General features: G+C 38.6%; 1 protein-coding gene across 1 annotated transcript in view; it reads right to left on the bottom strand.

Moving 5' to 3' along the window:
- KDM2A (lysine demethylase 2A) overlaps positions 1-22,317 on the bottom strand; it is a gene marked incomplete at its 3' end in the record, with an annotated part of 98,202 nt that overhangs the window by 21,343 nt on the left and 54,542 nt on the right. The window contains exons 3-11 of the mRNA XM_079708959.1: positions 18,427-18,565; positions 17,582-17,660; positions 17,140-17,186; positions 12,095-12,273; positions 6,716-6,822; positions 6,249-6,342; positions 4,916-5,069; positions 3,939-4,054; positions 240-366 (exon numbers count right to left, since the gene is read on the bottom strand). Coding sequence (XP_079565085.1) covers positions 240-366; positions 3,939-4,054; positions 4,916-5,069; positions 6,249-6,342; positions 6,716-6,822; positions 12,095-12,273; positions 17,140-17,186; positions 17,582-17,660; positions 18,427-18,565 — 1,042 coding nt within the window. The remainder of the gene's footprint in view (positions 1-239; positions 367-3,938; positions 4,055-4,915; positions 5,070-6,248; positions 6,343-6,715; positions 6,823-12,094; positions 12,274-17,139; positions 17,187-17,581; positions 17,661-18,426; positions 18,566-22,317) is intronic.

Raw genomic sequence — 22,317 nt, forward strand, 5'->3', positions numbered from 1 at the left:
GCCTGAGTGCCTACAACCCGTGCTCTGCAACAAGAGAAGCCACCGCAATGAGAAACCCGTGCGAAGAGTAGCCCCTGCTCGCCGCAATCAGGGAAAGCCCACACGCAGCCATAAATAAGTTAATTAATTAATTAATTAAAAACAAAACAAAACTACTGAGCAACAGCCTACGGAATAGTCCCAGTCTCACCCTCAGTCCTGCAGAGTATCTTGAAAGTTCATGTAGGTGGAACACTTACCCATGCTAAGGGATTCTTTCTGAAATTCCTTAGTTAAGTGGGAACGGTTGGTTATGCAGTACACATAGCGCTCCAACACGTACCAACACATCTCATAGTAGAATGGATAGCGGAACTTATTTGGAACCTACACAGGAAAAAAATGATGAAAAAAATCAAGCTGATAACAATTTTCAAGGAAAGAGAGTAACAAACAATCACTGCAATAATTAGCCCAGGAAAAACACTCTCTAAGTAACCTGCAAACCTAAGTTGTCATGTGGAGCAAGAACTTAAGTGGACCTGTCAACGTAGAAAATGTTGGTCTTGGGAAATAATCACTAAAGATAAAAGGTACTTGGAAAGACCATTTAGAACTATCAAGAAGCTGTCTTGTTGAGTGGGAGAGCATCAAAAACAAGTTTCGAGACAGAGAGTAAAATGTTAGTAAGACACAATATACTTAATTGAGAAAATTATTTTAGGGTTCTTAGGATACAAAGGCATACCAACCACTCTTGCCCTTACTATGGTTTTACCCTGAACCAGAAGGCCATGAAACACAGAATATAATAGGAAATCAGGACATGAGATAAAGTTATATGTCTTTATTATGTCCTTACATATATGAAAGTATGATTAGAGATGCATTCTCAAGCTATATCTAGTCTAGGACATGAGACTGAGTACTTCCCCCACCATTAACTCTCAGCTTGCCTGTCTCATACATTGTAGTCTACCAAGATGGTATGTCCACAAATCAGGTTACTGCTCCACGTGGCCTAATCAGTTGTTATCTTTAGTCTTCTTTCCAATTCTCCCCAAAAGTAGCATGAAATTATTCCAGCTGAATTATAATAAAAATAATTGCCCTTTAGATCTACCATAGTCAAGGAAATGGCAAATCAGCATGGATCAACGAATGAGAAAGATCAACCATGGGGACTATCCTAAATACAGGCATAACTCATTTTATTGTGCTTTTGCTTTACTGAGTTTTACAAATTGAAGGTTTGTAGCAACCCTGCACTGTCAAATGAAGGTTAGCATTTTTTTAGCAATAAAGTATACTTTAATTAAGGTATCTATATTTTTTAAGACATAATGCTACTGTACACTAACAGACTACATATAATGTAAACATAACTTTTATATGCACTGGGAAACCAAAAAAATTCATGTGACTCAGTTTACTGCAATATTCGCTTTATCGCAGTGGTCTGGAACCAAATCTGCCATATCTCTGAGGTATGCCTGTATATTCTGCCCGTCTTCTTTTAGAGAGGCCATCTCTCAAAAGGATAAGGCAAACAATACTTTTAGGATTGTTTTGAATATGTAACTCCTGAAAATGTTCCCATCTCCTTTCAAAGCTCCATGTCAGGTAGTCTTCCCCAATCAAGGAGACCCAGATGGGAGTCCCTTTTTCAAAACCCTTCACTAGGTCACAGGGCATCACTGTGGAATGAGGAGATCACTTTCCTCATTGCAAGGCAGGAGACACATGTACTTTTCATTAGCTTTAAAACGCAGTGGCTTCAGGCTCTGAATCTCGGTCTCTTATTGTCACTACATCTTTAACAACTAGAAGAGGTTTATCCACCCTTATTTGAAAATCAAATTAATTTACTTCTGGTACAGTAGGAGGGAACACAAGAATTAACAGATACTTGATCCTCCCCAAATTAAACATAATATACTGGGCTTCTCTGCTCACCTTTTAAGTTTTATTAACACTTTTCTGAAAGGTCTTTATTAAAAGTTCAGGACAACCCAAAATTCTAAAACCTCTGGGACTCTGTTGAGAGCAGAGTAATACTGACAGAAAATAAATAAATAAATAAAATATAAAATGGGCATTAAACTTTTGATTTTTCACTTGGAACTCAAGAGACTGTACTAATAATAGCCAAGACATCACACACCCAAACTGTGCCATTACATTTTACCTATGCTGCTAGACACCACAGAGCACAGCAATTTCTAAGACTGGGTTAGAATGTTTTTGGAAGGAAAAATTTTAATACTCATTATAAAATTACTGAGCCTTTAAGAGCTATCAATAGAATAATTACCAACAATCAAGTTCAAATAGTATATTTCTACACTGGCATGGCAAAAGTAACCAAAACATTGTCTTAAATTTACAACACTTTATATTTCTTTCCTAAAGCATTCTCTATACATTCTCTTTTAAGTTAAATTCTGTAAGTTTATAGAAGTTAGTAACATAATAAACATATGTCAGGTTGGTATTGGCAATGTAAAAGCTTGGTGTAGAAAGTAAAAAAAAAAAAAAAAAAAAAGCTCTGTGTGTACATAGGTAGAGGACCCAATGAAATGTTATAGAAACACGGAAGGGTTCCTATTTGGAATGAAAGAATTAAGCCGTTCTTAGGAAAAATGGAATAATATAGCAGTTAGATACTGAAATTTGACATTTTCTGATAAACAAAGTCCAGGAAAATTAGATAGATAAATCAACATCAGTTATTACCAGTTTAACCGTCTGAAGGAAATTTTTCATGCAGAGATAAGGTGCTCATTTTACCTATGCCATTGAATATATATTCTCTCTTTCTTCCCTCAAACTGAGCAAACAATTAAGCTATGGGTATAATAGCTATTTTTAGTCAAAAAAGGGAATGCTTTTTAAAAACATTTTCAGATTGAATCTTACAGCAGTGTAGGTGGTATTACCTCTTAGAATGATTTTGAGTTAAATAAGAGTATTTTACTATGAAATAATGTAATTTTTCTCTTTTGAAACATTTTAACTACTTTTACTGTTACTATAACTTAAAACTTACTAAACTACTTACTGTTTTCTGTAGTTTCATTACTTTTAACAAACAAGCAGAAGTTCACTTCTATAAAATTCATTTTAAAAGCACTGCATCCTCTCAGTTCTAACAGGGCAATCCCTGTAACTCCAACAATACCAATCTTATATCTTACGTATATATCTTACGTATAATATAATAGCTCCAACCAGAATAAATGTTTCAAAATAGGCACCAAAACGGTTAACTGATCATGTTCACAGTAGATTGGTCAGTGACTACTCCTTCTAAAAGTTGTGAATTCTTCATTAATGGTTATTTTTTGATTTTTGATTTTGAAAACTTTCAAATCCACCAAAAGGTATAAAGAGCAGTACCACTAAGACTTCCACAGCATCTCCAAGATTCACCAGTTGTTAACATCACATTCTCAATGGCTGAGGTTGGGGTGGGAAGAAAACCTAACTAAGAGAGGGTTTTGTGACATGAGAAACTTATATGAAATCAAATTTCAGTGTCCATAAATAAAATGTTATTTTATTTGAGCCATCCTCACTTATTTAAGTATTTCATTCTACAAGGCAGAGTTAAGTGCTTGTGACAGATACTGTATGGCCCACAAAGCCTAAAATATTTACTATCTGATCCTTTACAAAAAAAGTTTGCCAATTCTTGCCTTAAGGTATCCAATGCATGTAACTTTTCCCCTATATATCCAGAATGGTTTACCAGCTATGTAACATCCTATGGAAAACTGACAAAACAAGACACACAAATCATTTTCTATAGGGCTTAATTCTCTCACACAACCCCAGTTGAGAAAGGCAGTATACACATTTATATATTAAAGTACAACAGTTTGAGTGTTACATAGTAAGCAGAGTAAAGAAAGATGTAAGAAACCTCTTCAAATCCAATTATACATAGAGTTACTTACCCGTGTCCGATCTTCAATGTTGTATATTTTTAACTGCATGGGGATATTGAAGCTATGCAAAAAATTGCCTCCAAACACTAATGTGTCTGTAGGAGTATACACAGCATGAATCCAGCCTAGAAGAAAGGGGATGGAGGGCAGTGGCTGTAAGCACACGTTGTAACATGGCTCTCTCAGAGCATTAGTACAAGACTTCTGGGATCACACTTTTTACTCTAATTCTGCCTCTTTTTGGCTGGTCAAGTTACTTAATCTCTTGCAGCCCCAATATCCTCTATAAAACCAGGATAAATTATACTTTATATGTGTGGTTGGTAAGCACTGAGAAAGTACATGTAAAGTGTTTATAACAAACTTTCAATAAATGGTGCTTGCATTTTTTGGAGCACCTAATATGAACCAGGCTTAGTACAAGAGAATTTACATGTACTGTCATTTACTCCTCACAACAAAGTGAGATAGGGATTTAAATATTTGACCAAAGTAGTGTTAGCAGGTAAAGGCACAGTCAGAGTTCTGATGCCAGGTCTGTGACTCCAAAGTCTATGCTCCCTCTAAGTACTTATTTTGGAACTTAGTTACCTGATAAAAACTATTACTGATTTAGCACTCTAGCCTTCACAGCTAACCCTTAGCAGAGTAGGTAGCTCTTAATAGGGGGCTGTTTATCACCTGCAAAACAGGTCTTATCCCTAGGATTCTGAAGAGCTAGGGCTAATGTGGGGCTCAAACATGTAGATCTGAAAAGCCGCCACTGGCAATTCTGATACATACTCTTAGTGGAAAATCATAGACTTTAAAAAAGAAGATAAATTCTTGGCATCTACTCAGTAATGATAAGAAAGAACACGCCATTGTTTTCTGCCCACTCCAGCATCATAACCATTCTTGGTGTTGGTGGTAATCTATCAATTTATTTTTCTTTAAGAAAAGAAAGTGGCTAGAGTGGACAACCCACTTTTTTGCATCTTGCTTACCTGAGGGAATGACGAAGGTATAGCCCTGCTTGAGCTCAATGCGCTGGCAATCTGACACCCGGTCACCCAGAAAGATGTCTCCCTGTTTCCCTGACAGCAGCCAATTCTCGTACAGCTCCAGGTTGTGGGCTGTAGGGGGGATGAGCCAGAAGACCTGTGAGTTAAAAAACTTCAGTCTGTTAACAGCCATTGACATGACCCAGTCGTCTCCCTCAACTGATAAACAGGTACAAACTTAAGACCAACAGGTAGAAAAGAAATAAGCAATCCTCCCAGCCTACAGAACTTGACCATTTGGGAAATTCTAGAGGCCTCAAGGAAGTGAACCTTTTTTGTCCTCCACTTGATCAAACAGCATTAGGGCTTCCCTGGGGTTTGATTGTAGAACCCGGAACCTATACAGGACTCAGAGAGAAGGAGGGCATTTAGCTTGTCACCTAGGCAGTCCCTTATTTGCCCCTGGCTGGCAAATGGTCCTAAGAAGCACAGTAAGTTAGGTACAATACCTTCAAAACACAGGCCTGAGTTGCTTTATTCCAAGGTAGTAACCAAGACTGAAAGGACAGAACTTAAGATACCACTTAAATGGATCCAAAGTAAACAAAATGACTCTGGATTTGGAGGTACAGCTGTTCTAGATTCGACCCTCACATTTTAAAAGCATCATCTGTTTTCATTTCAGTTCTACTTTTCTCTCACAAATGCTTTCACTTCTTACGAGAAAAAAGGGTAACGGTAAGAGTGTAATACCATAAACCTCTGATATTAATTCTACATTTCCATTCTTACACAGCATTCAGAAGCACTCTGAGAAGCTGGAACAAAGGTCTTTATGAATGAGGATAATCTTTCAAAATCTATTTATATCCTCTGACAGGACTTAAAGGCTTCTTATGGCTACATTTCAGACCAATGCCTCTATATAGGGAAAAGTGGTTTGGATCTCAATTTGTTGATTTCATTGTGAATCTATCCACAATTTGTGTTTCCTTCTACTACTTTATTATACTTCCACGTAGAGAAATTATCTTGTCCTCCTAAAACCAGTTCCTTGCCTTCATTTGGAGAATTCTGTTTTGGGAATCTAGAAACAGGACCAGTGAGATTTACTAAGTAGTGGTGCCAATACTGGTAAAATGAGAATGGACCCGATGAATAGTAATTCCTACTGGACTCTAGCCAAGAGGCCAACTTAATCTACAATTCTCTCCAGATACGAGTGGGGACAATCCCCTAACAGACTCGTTTCCAGGGTATATGAAGCATGCATGAACTGAAGGAAACTCATATAACCAGCTTCAGATTTCAACCCCCATCACAACTATGACCGTACCTTTCCCCCTTGATGGATGTGATACCAAACAGAGGTACCACCAAAGTCCACATGGAAGTCAGTATAGCAGCCTCGAACACTCATCAGACAGTACCTGACCCAAAAAAAGCAGTAGCATTAGTGCACTGACGAGAAAAAGAGGACTTTTCTCACCACAATGCCACACTCTCCCCTTGTGTACTCCACTCCCTCTATTTTACACCTAATAAACTCCCAGTCGGTGAGAGGAATGCAATCTCAAGCCATCATATTATCAGAAGATACTTTTTTTTGTCTTTATGTCATCATGGGCTATGGTACTCTTACATACACTCTTCCCTTTGGAACTAAAGTCTACTCTTTAAATAATTCACCTTTTTGACCACTTGGGACCCAGAGCAAGAAAGATTCCAAAGGGAGGAACCATTTCTTGCTATCACTTTGGTGTCCCACAGCACACCTAGGAAAATGCAGGGTAAACCACTTACTTCTGCACTTTCGGGTACTGCATCTCCAAGATGGCATTTGTTGACTCAGTCTGACTTTCTTTCAAATGCCTTGGCCACATATTGTCTACCCAGTCAATGAAATCCACCTTTAAAAAGGAGGAGGAACATTTAGGCTTCAAAGGAAGGGTTGGGATTAAAGAGAATTCTAAAGTCAAGAAAAATAGAAGTTCTCAAAACACACACTGAAAGACTACGATTTAATTTTAAGCAAACAAATTATATGTTGGTGAACCTTAGGATCAATAGGCAAACATTCTAGAAATAATTATTAAGTGAAAATAAAGACTAATGGTTCCATCAGCATGATCATAAAATTAGACCTAATCAAAACAAAGTCATTAAATGATGCAGTAGTATCCAACCAAACCCTCTCTTCTGTGTCAGTACTGGTATAATCAGCTGTAATGTTTTTTTTTTTTTTTTTTTGGTCCAATAAAAGGCACTGTGTAGAAGGTACCTATAAACTTACCAAAAGATATAAATACTGTTAGAGCAGCTAAGATACCATTTAAGAAAGAAAGAGAAGAGAAGAGAAAAGAAAAAAGAAGAGGAGAGAAGTATAATCAGCTGTACTTTTTGAATCCGCCTTACAATGCAGGGGATGCAGGTTCGATCCCTGGTCAGGGAACTAAGATCCCACATGCCGTGGGGCAACTAAGCCCGTGTGCCACAACTACTGAGCTCCTGCGCCTCAACTAGAGGGCCCACGTGCCGCAAACAACAGAGCCCACACGCTCTGGAGGCCACGTGCCACAACTAGAAAGAGAAAACTCGCACACTACAACTAGAGAGAAGCCCGTGCACCACGACGAAAAGCCCACATGCTGTAACGAATGATCCTGCGTTCCTCAACGAAGACCTGATGCAGCCAAAAATAAATAAATAAATCTAAAAAAATAAAATCATTAAAAAAATGGTTAAGATAATAAATTTAAAAGAAAAAGAAAGAAAAAGGGAGGGGAGGGGAGGGGAGGGGAGAGGGGAGGAGAAAAGAATTCCAGTAGGGGTTTGTAGCTTGCATGAGCAATGTGCTATAGAATCTACTGGGTTAGGAATCAGAAGTTCCAGGTCTAGTTTCCTGAAGATCATATGTGAGCCTCTGGAACTCATCTGTAAAATAAGGATCATTACCGCAAAGGAATACTGTGAGGATTACATGTAAATACATGTTAAAAATTTTTTGAAATAATGTCATCAGAGTTTAGGAATCCGTTTGTTTGGCCGCACCATGCGGCATGGGGAACTTCCCTGACCAGGGATTGAACCCGTGCCTCCTGCAGTAGAAGTGCGGAGTCTTAACCACTGGACCTCCAAGGGAAGTCCAGGAATCTGTTTTAAATATTGGGCTGGCCAAAAAGTCCGTTTAGGTTTTCCGTAACATCGTACAGAAAACCCCGAACGAACTTTTTGGCCAACCCAATATGTGCTGAAAGAAATGAGAAATGAAAACAGTATGAACTTATTTAAACACTTCACACTGAATTTTAACGTGCCCTGTACCTTCAAATGACTGCACCCAACCACTGAACTCCAAGAAACAGTCTTAGGTAGATAAAGTGTGAGTCAAATAACCATGGATTCACCATAGCACTGGTGTTCCAAGTATCTAACTTATGGCTATAAAAAACATGTACCTGGTAAGCTTTATAACTTATGTATGTATATATTTCATCATTTATTTCCTTACAACATAGATCTAGATAAATGCATACAATCTGTACGTAATGATATGAGGCAAATGTCCAGTGGACACTCAGATGTAAACTGTGGGAGAGTGTTTGGAAGGGGTCACCAATGATATGCAAGGTTTTTTGGTTTTTTTAAAAATATTTATTTATTTATTTGGCTGCGCTGGGTCTTAGTCGCAGCATGTAGGATCTTTAGTTGCAGCATGTGGGATCTAGTTTCCTGACCAGGGATCAAACCCAGGCCCCCTGCACAGGGAGCACGGTGTCTTGACCGCTGGACCACCAGGGAAGTCCCGATATGCAAGTTTAAATAAGCAAGATGAGGAACAACTATGAAGGTTAACTTGCTGCCCCATTTCAAAGAATTTCCACTCAGGGATCCAACAGTTTTAACCAAGCATCCACTGGGCCTAAGAACACTGAATGAGCCCCAGATTCTTCTTTCTATCAAACAAAATCTACTTTCTGCTCTCTTAATGTAGTGGCCAGTTTTCTCCCATCTCCTGGTATTGTCCTTTGGAAAGCCTTTAACAGAACACAGACAAACTGTGAGTCACTCAATATACTCACTATAAGTTCTTATATCTGGATAGGGAGAGGAAAAGTTAGGAACACATGAGTATTTTTTGTCAAGTGTTCACTCAGAGATAGATGAACTTCTCTGGCTAGAATTTCTCACCTGCAGCAATAAGTCACTCTTTGGCCTCCCTTTATTTGATATTATTGGGTATTATCTGACTATCAAGAGAATATTAAATGGTAAAGTGTTCATACTTTTTTCTTAGGTTAATCTTTAGGCTCTGGATAGGCCTTTTGCTAAATGGCCTCATCCATATGACAGCAAGTCTCCAGCAGGGATAATCACAGTTTCTACCTGTCCCGTACCAATACAGGGCCAAACTGGCAAGAAGTGCAATAACTAAGACATAATCTATTCATACACTTGTGCAAAAACAGCTCATGGCCTTCCACAAACTAATTTCCCCATCACCAAACAAATCTGCACATTACATCTGCTGCTATTTTTCATCTACTTCTCAGTTACTGCTGGGATGACAGCAGAAATCACCTCTCTCTCTTCACTAGAGAATCCCACTTTACGCTACCACCCACAATGGGCACTTAAAAGTTGCCCACCTTGCGCTCCCCTGGTGGTGCAGTGGTTGAGAATCTGCCTGCCAATGCAGGGGACATGGGTTCGAGCCCTGGTCCAGGAAGATCCCACATGCCACGGAGCAACTAAGCGCATGTGCCACAACTACTGATCCTGTGCTCTAGAGCCCGCGAGCCACAACTACTGAGATGGCATGCTGCAACCTCTGAAGCCCATGTGCCTAGAGCCCATGCTCCGCAACAAGAGAAGTCACCACAATGAGAAGCCCACGCGCCACAAGGAAGAGTAGCCCCCACTCGCCGCAATTAGAGAAAGCCTGTGCACAGCAACAAAGACCCAACACAGCCAAAAATAAATAAATGAAATAAATAAATTTATTTTTAAAAAAGTTGCCCACCTTACTTTCCCTGCACCTACTTTTGCACGTATTCTTCTTCCTGACTGGGATTCTGGTCTTCCTTCTCTTTGCCTCATTTTTTCTTTCATGTCAAGCCTAGGTACCTCTTCCTCCAAAAAACTTCGCCCAATTCTCCTCCGGTTTAGGTTAGGTGGGTCCTTCCTACTGGATCCCACAACATTCCGTACTTATTCACTTTTGAAGCACTTACCACATTGTAGTTTCTATAAATGCCAATTCTCTGGTCTTTCTTCCCCATGAGACTCTAAGCATTTTGAGGACAAGAATGATCTTGTTTTCCACTGTACCTCTAGCACCTAAGCACAGCACTTGGCATGCAGCGGGCACTTAAACCAATAAGCTCACTCTGAAGGTGTGAAGATCATAGTGAACAATAAATTATGTAGTTTATGTAAAAGATTACTACATGAATGAATACATTTGTCAAAACTCACTGAAATGTACCCTTAAAAAGGGTACACTTTATTGTATATCAATTGTACCTCAATAAAGTTGGTTTTTTATTAAGCATTATTGAGATATATTAGAAAAGACTAGATAAATGGAGGGATATACCTTGGGGGAAAATACCCCAGTAAATAAATAACACCCTAGTAGAATAAGAATGTTGCTGCTTATATAGCACGGTCGTAAAAAGCTTGCTTCCTTTTAGGAGGTGACTTTGGTAATAATAGCTCACTCAATCTTTCTGACCTTATTTTAGGTCTCTAGAAGATACTGGTGCACTGTTCTCTGCCCTCTAGAAAATTTTCTATTTCTGAGCTCTTCCATGGGTTCTATTCCTCCATTTAATGGTGGAGTACTTTTCTAATTTTTATAAAATGATGTAGCGTTTTTATCATTAAAACTAGGGGCAAAATGAATAAATTAAGGATGTTACAAAGAAGGCTTCATGTGTGAATAACACATTTCTAAATTTTAAGAATGGAAAAGTATGATCCAGGCCAAGTTTTACTTTTACAGCTACAATCTTACTACTCTTAAATTGAAATTCTAAAAATATTAAGGAACACATTTATAAACAATGTTATTGTGATTCTTACTATCTCTCTTATTGAATTCTTTATTTATTAAGTGCACCTTGTTAGGTTAATAACAAGGCTAAATTCTAACCACCTGTCTTCCTGTATTTCCATATGACCAAACAAATGACAATATAAAAAGGATTTTTGTCATTTTAGGGGGGAAAAGTTTTCTTGAGAAATTCTGTATTTGTTGTAGCATCTCCAATAACAAGAAACAATGACAAAAATTATAGTCTCTTCACATAACACTGACAACATTTTCCCTTTGGTCTGTACATACCAATGTGTTAGTGATAAAAACAATGCAACTAGCTAGTAAGTTGAAGGTATGTATGTATATATAAAACAGTATTATAACCAATTAATACCACATTTCAACTTTGAAAGTCAAAGGGTACAATTAGGATAATTTAAATGGAGATAGGATAAAACACTGAGAACTTGACTTCGAAAAAATGTACATTTTTTCCATTAGTACATTCCAAATTCCACCGTTCCAGGTGGAATACTTGACTCAAGTGAGTTCTGAGACAGGAATAAAAGTGGTCGAAAAATGACTAGGTATATTTTAAAAGTGAAACCAATCCCACTTAGGGAAATGAGTGTTCTCAGCATCCTGTAGACAGCCACTTTCATAAGAGATGGGTTAAATCAGTATCTACCTCAAGAAGGTTAAGCATCAAAAACTAACTTCCCCTCAGGATGGGTTGTCAATTTAGTGCTACTAGTCATCCAACAGAATCTACTCAAGAAACCATCTCATACAATCATCTGGCTCTAAATTAGTTTTCTCCCAAGCATCTCTGCAAGTATAAACCTAGAGGATAGAAATTTATTAGGCAAACTTCCTATTCACAGTTCTTATCAGAATGAATTTTAAGACTTTTCTCCATTACATGCAAAGGCCAATGTTCTTAAATTATCAGAATGGCCTCTCCCTATCAAAAATGAAGTGATGTTGGAAAATGATGAACCTTCTAAAAATACAAGTTATTCTTATCAAATTGTCTTGTTCATCCTTATACTGGTATGTTTAAGAAGTTATAAATTCTCCCAGTGTATAATCAACCCTCTTGGTGACAAAGACAACGTGGAGAAAATGATTAGACTAACCGTGGAGGGCCGCTGCACCATGTTCTCCAGCCTGGTGTGGCTAAACTCTAGGCTGATGACATTATAGAGTTTTTCTCGCTCCTCCTCTGGGGTCTCATAGTAGCGTGTCCACTGAGCCATGGTCATTTCAATGCCTTTCTGTGTGTTCACATCCATGACATCCACCATCCGACGACTCCCTGCCATGAAAGATGCATTGATCATCTCTACTGAGCCACTAATATCCTTAAATATATTAAGAATATAAGACACAAGTGAAAGTAAACAAACTATCCTTTCTTTTTTACAGTATTCACTAATAGATAGGCTATAGCTGTCACCTTCAAGGTAATCGACAGAAAATCAAATCATAAAGAATGACAAAGACAATGGTTAATATTAAAAACAACAGTCACTCCCTATGGCATGTTTACTATATGGTCAGGCATTGAATCTTATATTCAACATCTCACTCAATCCTAACAATTTTAAATACTAAGTACCGTTCATAGATGAGAAATTTCATTCATTCCATAAATATTTACTGAATGGTAAAGACATCTTAATGGATACACAGATGTACATCAGATTCTCAACCTACTATAACAACCACAACAAAAAGCAGAATGTCACAGAGGCAGCATAAAATAGCAGAGGGGAGAAAACAACAGCCTCAGAGCCAGAGACCCAAGTTTAAACCTCAGCTCTAATATTACTTAGGCAAGTTATTTAACTTCTCTGAACCTTAATATCTTCTTCTGTAACTTGGGAATAATATCACCTTGTGGGCCATTGTGAGGACTTACTCAATGAGGTAAAATGTCTGACACAAAATAGGTGCTCAGTTAAACAGCAGTAAAAATAAAAGAAAAATTAAAAAAAAATTTTTTTTAAACTAGACTGACCAGAGAAGGATTTTAGAAAAAGGGCGGGTGGGGTGCTTCCCTGGTGGTCCAGTGGTTAAGAATCCGCCTTCCAATGCAGGGGACACAGGTTCGATCCCTGGTCGGAGAAGTAAGATCCCACATGCCACAGGGCAACTAAGCCCGCGCGCCGCAACTACTGAGCCTGCGCACTCTAGAGCCCACGCGCCACAACCAGAGAGAAGCCCGCGCTCTGTAACGAAGAGCCTGCACGCTGCAATGAAGATCCCGCATGCTGCAACTAAGACCCGATGCAGCCAAATAAATAAATTTAAAAAAAGAAAAAAAGGAAGGGGAAGAAGAAACATTTGAGTTGAGCCTGGAGGAATAAACAGAATTTCAACAAGATTCAACTCAAGCAGAGGCAACAACGTAAGAGAAGATATGGAGAGGCAGTGCACCTAAAAAGTTAAGAAAATGGTGGTCAAGGAGGGGAGAGAGAGAATAAAAAGTTGCCACCGAAATATTAAGATTGTAAGAAACTAATGAACACCTATATATCCACCTGGCTTGGTGGATATACCAAGCAATGTTAGGACCTGGTCCCCTGCCTCAAGGAGTTTATAGTCTACTTAGAGATAAGACATAATAGGCAAGAGGACAAGAATATGGCCATAATGAAGCAGACATGGCAGAACACACATAAAAAGATAACTGATAATGTAAGACAATGGACTGAACCTACTCTTCATTATTTGGAAGAAAAGGCAAACACTAAATCAAAACTGCCTTGAAATACCACTCACACCCACTAGGATGGACACAATTTACATTTTTAAAAAAAGGGAAAATAACAAGGGCTGGCAAGGGTGCAGAGAAATCAGACTGTGCTGGCAGGAATGTACAATGGTGCAGGTGCTATGGGAACACTTTGGTAGCTCCTCCATAAATTACGCAAAAGAATCTAATGCAAGTGTTCAAACAAAAACTTACACATGAATGTTCTTAGCTGCTCTAAATCACAACAGCAATAAGGTGGAAATAACCCAAATGTCCATCAACAGATGAATCGATTAACAAAGTGTGGTGGGACTGCCCTGGAGGAGCAGTGGTTAAGACTCTGTGCTCCCACTGCAGGGGGCCCGGGTTTGATCCCTGGTCAGGGAACTAGATCCCATGTGCATGCCACAACTAAGAAGCCTGCATGCTGCAACTAAGACCTGGCGCAACCAAATAAATAAATGAAAAACTAAGAAATTAAAAACAAAACCAAAAACAAAGTGTGGTAAACTCATACAATGAATGGATTATTCAACCATAAAAAGGAATGAAGTACTGTTATATGCTACAACGTAGATAAACCTCAAAAACATTATGCTAAGTGAAAGAAGCCATACACAAAAGGCTGCATATTTTATCATTCCATTTACATGAAATATCCAAAATAGGCAAATCTACAGAGACAGAAAGTAGATTAGTGGTTGCCAGGGCCTGAGGGAAGGAGAGAACAGGGAATGACTACTTAATGGGTATGGAGTTTCTGTTAGGGGTGATGAAAAAGTTCTGGAAGTTAAGTATTAGTGATGGTTGCACACTGTGAATATACTTAATGCCACTGAGTTGGATACTTTAAAATTATTACAATGATAAATTTTAGGTTATCTGTATTTTACCATAATTAAAAAAAATTTAAAAAGTGAATGCTTTCCTTTAGGAATATAGATAAGGCAAACACAGTTCCACTCTGCCAATGCTACCAGAGCACTCAGATAAAACAATGACAGTCATAGTAATAGCTAACTTTTACTGAGCACATACTATGTGCCAGACACTGTTCTTCACATTTAAGTAACTTGCCCAAGGTTACACAGGTAGTGATTAGTCGAGCTGGGATTTGAAACCAGCCAGTTTTGTTTGAGTCCACACTTTAAAATCAATATATCCCATTATATAAAGTTTACACAATAGAACATGTGTACTATCTTTTGGGGACATGAACTGACACTGGAGATGTAACATTCTACTTTAGGTAGAAAAGAAGAATGGATCACCCAAAGTACATTTAGTAATAATCGGTTATTGTAATCACCAATATATTGTTCACTGCATTTTAACAATCATCATTTGAAATTTGTGATAAGTCTGTCAGTTTAAATATAATCACTGCTTTATTTTAAATCACAACAAAGATATCTGTGACCATCCACAGGTCTATTTGGAAAATATAAGGTTAGGAAGGGCTCTAAAGACCATTATTAGCAGAAAACATATTGAGGACGTGAGAAAGTGATAAGTGAGAAGGAATGCAAAAGAAGGCTAGTGAGTGAATCAGTCCTTATATCTGTATAGCTCAGAAATTTGGATACTGTAAGTCTATGACAGGATCTAGAAGTCTATATATATATATATATTTTTTTTTTTTTTGCGGTACGTGAGCCTCTCACTGTTGTGGCCTCTCCTGTTGCGGAGCACAGGCTCCAGACATGCAGGCTCAGTGGCCATGGCCCACGGGCCCAGCCGCTCTGCAGCATGGGGGATCTTCCCGGACCGGGGCACGAACCCGTATCCCCTGCCTCGGCAAGCGGACTCTCAACCACTGCACCACCAGGGAAGCCCTAGAAGTCTACATTTTTAACAAGTATCACAGATGATTCTGATGCAGGTCATCTGTGGACCACAAACCCCTAAGAATGCCTGACCAATAGAGAAAAGCTGTGGTGGTCCATTAACTTGTGGATCCAGGGAATTACTTCCTGGAGGTCCATTAGGAAAAAAAAGTCAAGCGATGGACCAATAAGTACTCAAGTACTAGGTTTTCCGAGGCCCCCTGAGAACCCTGCCTTGTGAAGAGTAGGAAAGCATTTTAATTACTAAACAGATTTACTGAGTATCTACTATACTCCAGAGACTGTGCTAAGTAATAGGAAATACATAGTGACAGGCAGATAGCTGGAATCTAACATAGAAACAGGTAGGGGAGTGAAAAATACAGGGAATTAGAGAAACTTCCTCTACCTAGGACATTTATCTCTTGGATAAACGGAAGTTATCCAGCTGTCTAAAAAGAGCCCTCAAGTGGCCAAGAGACAGTACTGCAATACTTAATTTCAAAGAGAGAGACTGCACTGGAGCTTCAGCATAGAGGACAAAACATAATAGGAGTTGTAGTGTTAGGCGGAAAGCATCTGAAAACTTCTTTTGTTTCGTGTCCTGTCAGAAACATTTCTAAAATATTTTAATCCACTTTACTGCCTTATCATGTATAGGAGAATAACTATCTCTGAATTCCTAAGGATCCTGACACATCTCAGGGCCGCACTGAACACCAATGATCTGCAGAAAATTGACCAAACCCTCACTGACCCCAGGAAGTTTTCTTCTTTAATTAGACTGTTCTAATTTGCTTTTTCCCTCTAAACTTTCAATATAATGAAATACAAATCTGGGACTTCCCTGGTGGTCCGGTGGTTAAGAATCTGCCTTCCAATGCAGGGGATGAAGGTTCAATCCCTGGTCGGGGAACTAGGATCCCACATGCCATGGGGCAACTAAGCCTGCGCACTGCAACTACAGAGCCCACGTGCCACAGCTAGAGAAGCCTGCACGCCGCAATGAAGACCCAGTGCAGCCAAAAAAAAAAAGAAGAAGAAAGAAAAGAAATACAATTCTGATTAAGACTCAAGTTAACCAATCACTGATGAAGAGAAATTTTAATGAATCTACCTCTCAGCTTACAAAGTTTCAAACCTTAGCCAAGTTACCAAATGTAGCATTGGTGAAAATTTCCTGGAAATTTCTCCATGGCTTTTAGGGAAAGGAAGAGAATTATAAATGAAGTTTCATTCTTGGCTCAGAGATATAAAATTTCACTTTTGAAATTTTGCCCTGGAAGGTAGGCTCTTCATGGAGAGAAGGAAGGATGCACAGTGATAAAAATAGTAGGTAGGAAAGAAGGAGATGTTCAGATGTTGTATGTCTAATGAGTAGTAATAAATGAAGCAACTTCTATAACTGCCTTTGAGAAAATCCTCAGTTGCTAAACAGTAGTTTCTAATCAAGAAACTATTTCAAGTAGTATATACTCAATCAAATATATAGTTCAATGTTCCTAAGCCTTAAATCTCAGTATGGGATTTAAGACTCAGTTGTAAATCTTAGATCTTTGCCTCAAAGACACTCAAAGGCCTCAACTTTAATACTTACCCACACACATTTTGACATCATTCACAGTGAAGTCTGGATCTGGCATCCTATGAAACAAACACTAGTAAGTATAATGGGAAGCACAACTACTCTAGTCAGGTGAGTTTTTTCTTAAAGAACTAAGAACTCCCCAGTCAAGACATATCAATCTTCATATTGAGGATTAAAATATATTTTAAATATAAATGTATATATGTACATATATACATAGGAAAAAAGAATATATGAGAAAAGGTTAATAGGGATTATCTCAGGGAGGTAGATTTTAGGAGATTTAAATTTATTTTCTTTATAGCTCATCTATATTTTCTCACTTACCTATAACAACACAGTTTTAGATATTTTCAATGATCTATGCTTTGGATTATCAATACATTGTCTATAGCCCTGGGTGTAACGTGGCCATTTTGCAACCACATCCAATCAAACAGCAAACACTTACTTTATTCCAAGTCCATCGGAGTTCTTGAAAATCAGAGGGTCTCTTAAGCCACCCCGCTGGATATACTCTACATTAAAATCTGTCACCATAGGAAAACAATTGTTAGAAAGGCAAAAAGGGTTAGCTGGAAAAAGACAAAAGGACCATAAAAAGGATCCTAAGTAATAAAGTAGAGATAGTATTTGCTATTTCTGTGTATACAGTTTTGCTGTTAGATAATACATGATTGTTATTAAGAAGCATCTCTTAAGGTATAGGGAGAGCACACTGAGAAGCAGGGCTCAAGGGGTTTGCTAAATCTATACTTCCACAATAATTCAGAATTTAACCAACAGGGGATAGTACTATTGAGTCATCTCATAAATCCTAAGCAGAAATCATCACCCTGTCACTTAATAGCCTAAATATGTAACTCTGTCCACTACAGTACATACCATCACATTCTTGTCAGTTTGCCAAGGAACAAAGCTGCATGATACACACAGAGCTCAATTTTGGTGGGGCACGTACATGCATAAAAGGATTTTTATTATACTATTCTTAATTAAACCCAAACCAAGGGATGGGAGAAGAAGAAGGAAGAGACCTTTAGGGGAAAATTCCAACATTCTTGCCCTAATAAACGCTTGCTTTTTCCAATATAGCAGAGAATGACTCACAGGGTGGGAGGACTGGGGCGGGGGTGTGTGCATGAGTGGCACTGAGTAGTAAGAGAAAATACAGATAAATAGCACCACAGCATCAACAGGCAGTACTTTGGCTGCAGAGGTGCTGAGCCCACAGCTCCCAGAGTCTACAACTTCCTACATCAAGGGGCTGCAGGTCTGAACCCTAATGATACTGACCTCTTCCTTCCATAAAAGTAACAAAATTTGCATTATATTTGTTGGTGTGGAGTTTCTCTTCCAAGTCAAAAGTTCTTTTTCCTTCAATTTCATCATCTGAAATGCCATCATCTTCATAGCGTCGTCGCATGGTACCACGCTGGGGAGAGAGGGACATAAGGATGAAATCATGTACTTTTTCATGCCTTTCAGTTGCTATGTTAAGCATCAATTTTCCTTGCCTTATCTTTTTCTCAACTAAAGCATCAATTTCTCAACTAAAGCATCAATTTTCCTTGCCTTATCTTTTTCTCAACTAAAGGTCAGCTAATATTCTCAGAATGTACAAAATTTTAAATGAGTCACTAGGTTTCCTACTTGTAAATTTTACCACTGCTGACTCTTTGAGCCTAGAGATATAAATTTATAACGAAAATATGACCAAATCGGGTCTACTAAACATTTTATTTGTCTATCATTGCTTAAACTGTCTTCATAGACATTACAGGCCAGGATACAAAACATAATTTTTTCATGGAGAAGGCCCTTTCTAGATTAGCTTTCTAAAACAACCTTCAAGAATAGACTAAAACATTTGAATTAATGAAATAGAAACTCTTTTACAGCAGATAAAGACAGTTAATCTAAACAACAGTATTCCAAACAGCAGACCATCAATACTTAGCATAAGGATAATGTCTTGCCAAAGAAAGATATACGAATGGCCAAAAAGCACATGAAAAATGCTTGGGATCAAATGGCCAAAAAGCACATGAAAAATGCTCAGGATCATTAGTCATTAGAGGAAATACAAATTAACACCACAACGATACACCACTTCACATCCACTAGGATGGCTATTATCAAAAAGGTAGACGATAACAAGTGTTGGAGGGCATGTGGAGAAACTGGAACCATTATACAGTGCTGATGGGAATGTAAAATGTTGCAGCCATTTTGGAAAACAGTTTGGCAGTTCCTCAAAAAGTTAAACACAGAGTAAGTTATCCTATGACCCAGCAATTTTAATCTTAGGTATATATCCAAAAGAATTAAAAATGCACGTCCATACAAAAACTTGTACACAGATGTTCATAGCACAACATTACTTATAATAGCCAAAAGGCAGCAACAACCCAAATGTCAATCAACTGATGAATGGATTAACAAAATGTGGTATATTTACACAATGGAATAGTATCTGGCCATAAAAAAGAATGAAGTACTGATATGTGCTACAATATGGAAGAATCTTAAAAACATACTAAGTGAAAGATGCCAAACACAAAAGACCATAATTGCATTTTTATTTTTATACTGTATGAACGGCCTTTATCGTTTGCAACAGGAAGTGGAAGAGAGAGGATACGACAGATCCAGCTCCTGGGGCAGCTTCAGACTCGGTCACTGCCCTCAAAAAGTCATAATTTTATTTACATGAAATGTCCAGAAGAGGCAAATCCACAGAGATAGAAAGTAGATTAATGGTTGCAACGGGCTGGGGAGAGGGAGAGATAGAAAGTAACTGTTAACAGTATGGGTTTCTTTGGGGAGAAATTAAAAATGTACTAGAATTAGATAGTGGTGATGTCTGCACAACTCTGTGAATATACTAAAAACCACTGAGTTGTACACTTTAAACAGGTGAATTTTATGGTATGTGAATAATCTTGTAAGCTTTTTTTTTTTTTTTAAGATAACACGTTGCTTATGCTGCAAATTTACCTTTTGGTATATTCTACTTTAGCCAGTGTTAAAATTTGTCGAAGTTTCTTGAATACATACACATAGGACAATTCATGTGGGAGGCAATGAATGGTAAAGTAGCCCTACTCCAGTATGTGCTAAGAACAACCAAACCTGGAATTTAAAGTTAGATACTGATGATCTAGAATTGATTACATGGCACCTGAATTTATATAAACACATAAGAAAATGAGACCCTGTAGAAAGGTCTCTTAGGGAATGGGATCAGGGAAAGGGCAGAAATAAGTCATAAGAAATAAAAACTACAGGAAATAAAATTGACTGTTACACACCAGAGGAGAGCAAGATTCAATTTACCAGTTTTAGGTAGAAACACTGACAGATACCTGATATCTTTTCCATATTTGGTAAAAAACTTTAGAACACTCTTGGGCTTCCCTGGTGGCACAGTGCTTAAGAATCCGCCTGCCAATGCAGGGGACACGGTTCAAGCCCTGGTCCGGGAAGATCCCACATGCCGTGGAGTGACTAAGCCCGTGTGCCACAACTACCGAGCCTGTACTTTAGAGCCCGTGCGCCACAACTACTGAAGCCTGCACACCTAGAGCCTGTGCTCTGCAACAAGAGAAGCCACTGCAATGAGAAGCCCGCGCACTGCAACGAAGAGTAGCCCCCGCTCGGGGCGACTAGAGCAAGCCCACGTGCAGCAACGAAGACCCAACACAGCCAAAAAGAATAAATAAATAAAATAAATATTTTAAAAAAACACAAAAAACTTTGTAACACTCTTACCTAGCACTTTGTTGCCATAAATCACAGCTCAAAGGCCAAAAGACCTAATTTTAGTAGACCTCTCACTCTGAAAATGCCATCACTGCTCAAAATATTTTTAGTTACCTTTATATTTGAAAGGGGGGGGTGGTATTTTCACTGACAATTTCTTAAATGGGTTTGTTTTTTAGAAGACACCACTCCGTTCTCTTCCTCACCTTATTTCATATATGTGTCTTTGAAGAGAACTCCAAAAGATGAGTTCCAAGTATGTCAAAAAGCATGAACAACACCATTGGAATAAATGTAGTTTCCCACAATAATCACTTTTAGAAAGCATTCATTTGTGCCCAGAAATAAACCCACACATACATGGTCAATTAATTTATGACAAAGGAGGCAAGAATATACAACGGGGAAAGGATAGTTAGTCTCTTTAACAAATGGTGTTGGGAAAACTGGACAGCTACATGCAAAAGAATGAAACTGGAGCATCGTCTTATACCATATATAAAAATTAACTCAAAATGGGTTAAAGACTTAAATGTAAGACCTAAAACCATAAAACTCCTAGAAGAAAACATAGGCAATAAGCTCCTTGACATTGGTCTTAGCAATTTTTTTTGGATCTGACTCCAAAGGCAAGGGAAAACAAAAACAAAAATAAACAAATGAGGCTACATCAAACTAAAAAGCTTCTGCACAGAAAAGGAAACTACCACCAAAATAAAAAGGAAACCTACTGAATGGGAGAAGCTATTTGTAAATAATTTATCTGATAAGGGGTTAACATTCAACATATATAAAAAACTCATACAGGGCTTCCCTGGTGGCGCAGTGGTTGAGAGTCCGCCTGCCGATGCAGGGGGCACGGGTTCGTGCCCCGGTCTGGGAGGATCCCACATGCCGTGGAGCGGCTGGGCTCGTGAGCCATGGCCGCGGAGCCTGCGCGTCCGGAGCCTGTGCTCCGCAGTGGGAGAGGCCACAACAGTGAGAGGCCCACGTACCGCAAACTGATTAAAAAATGGACAGAGGATGTGAATAAACATTTTTCCAAAAAAGACACACAGGTGGCAAGAGGCACATAAAAAGATGCTCAATAACACTAATCATCAGGGAAATGCAAACCAAAACCACAGTAAGGTATCATCTTACACCTGTCAGAATGGCTATTATCAAAAAGATAACAGGGACTTCCCTGGCCGTCCAGTGGTTAAGACTCCATGCTTCCACTGCAGGAGTTGTGGGTTTGATCCCTGGGTGCAGAATTAAGATCCCTCATTCCACACAGCATGGCAAAAAATAATAATAATAATTGGGACTTCCCTGGTGGTGCAGCAGTTAAGAATCCGCCTGCCAATGCAGGGGACACAGGTTTGAGCCCTGGTCCGGGAAGATGCCACATGGCGCGGAGCAACTAAGCCTGTGTGCCAC

The sequence above is a fragment of the Hyperoodon ampullatus genome (genome assembly GCF_949752795.1).
Source record: "Hyperoodon ampullatus genome assembly, chromosome: 7".
Classification (NCBI taxonomy): Eukaryota; Metazoa; Chordata; class Mammalia; order Artiodactyla; family Ziphiidae; genus Hyperoodon; species Hyperoodon ampullatus.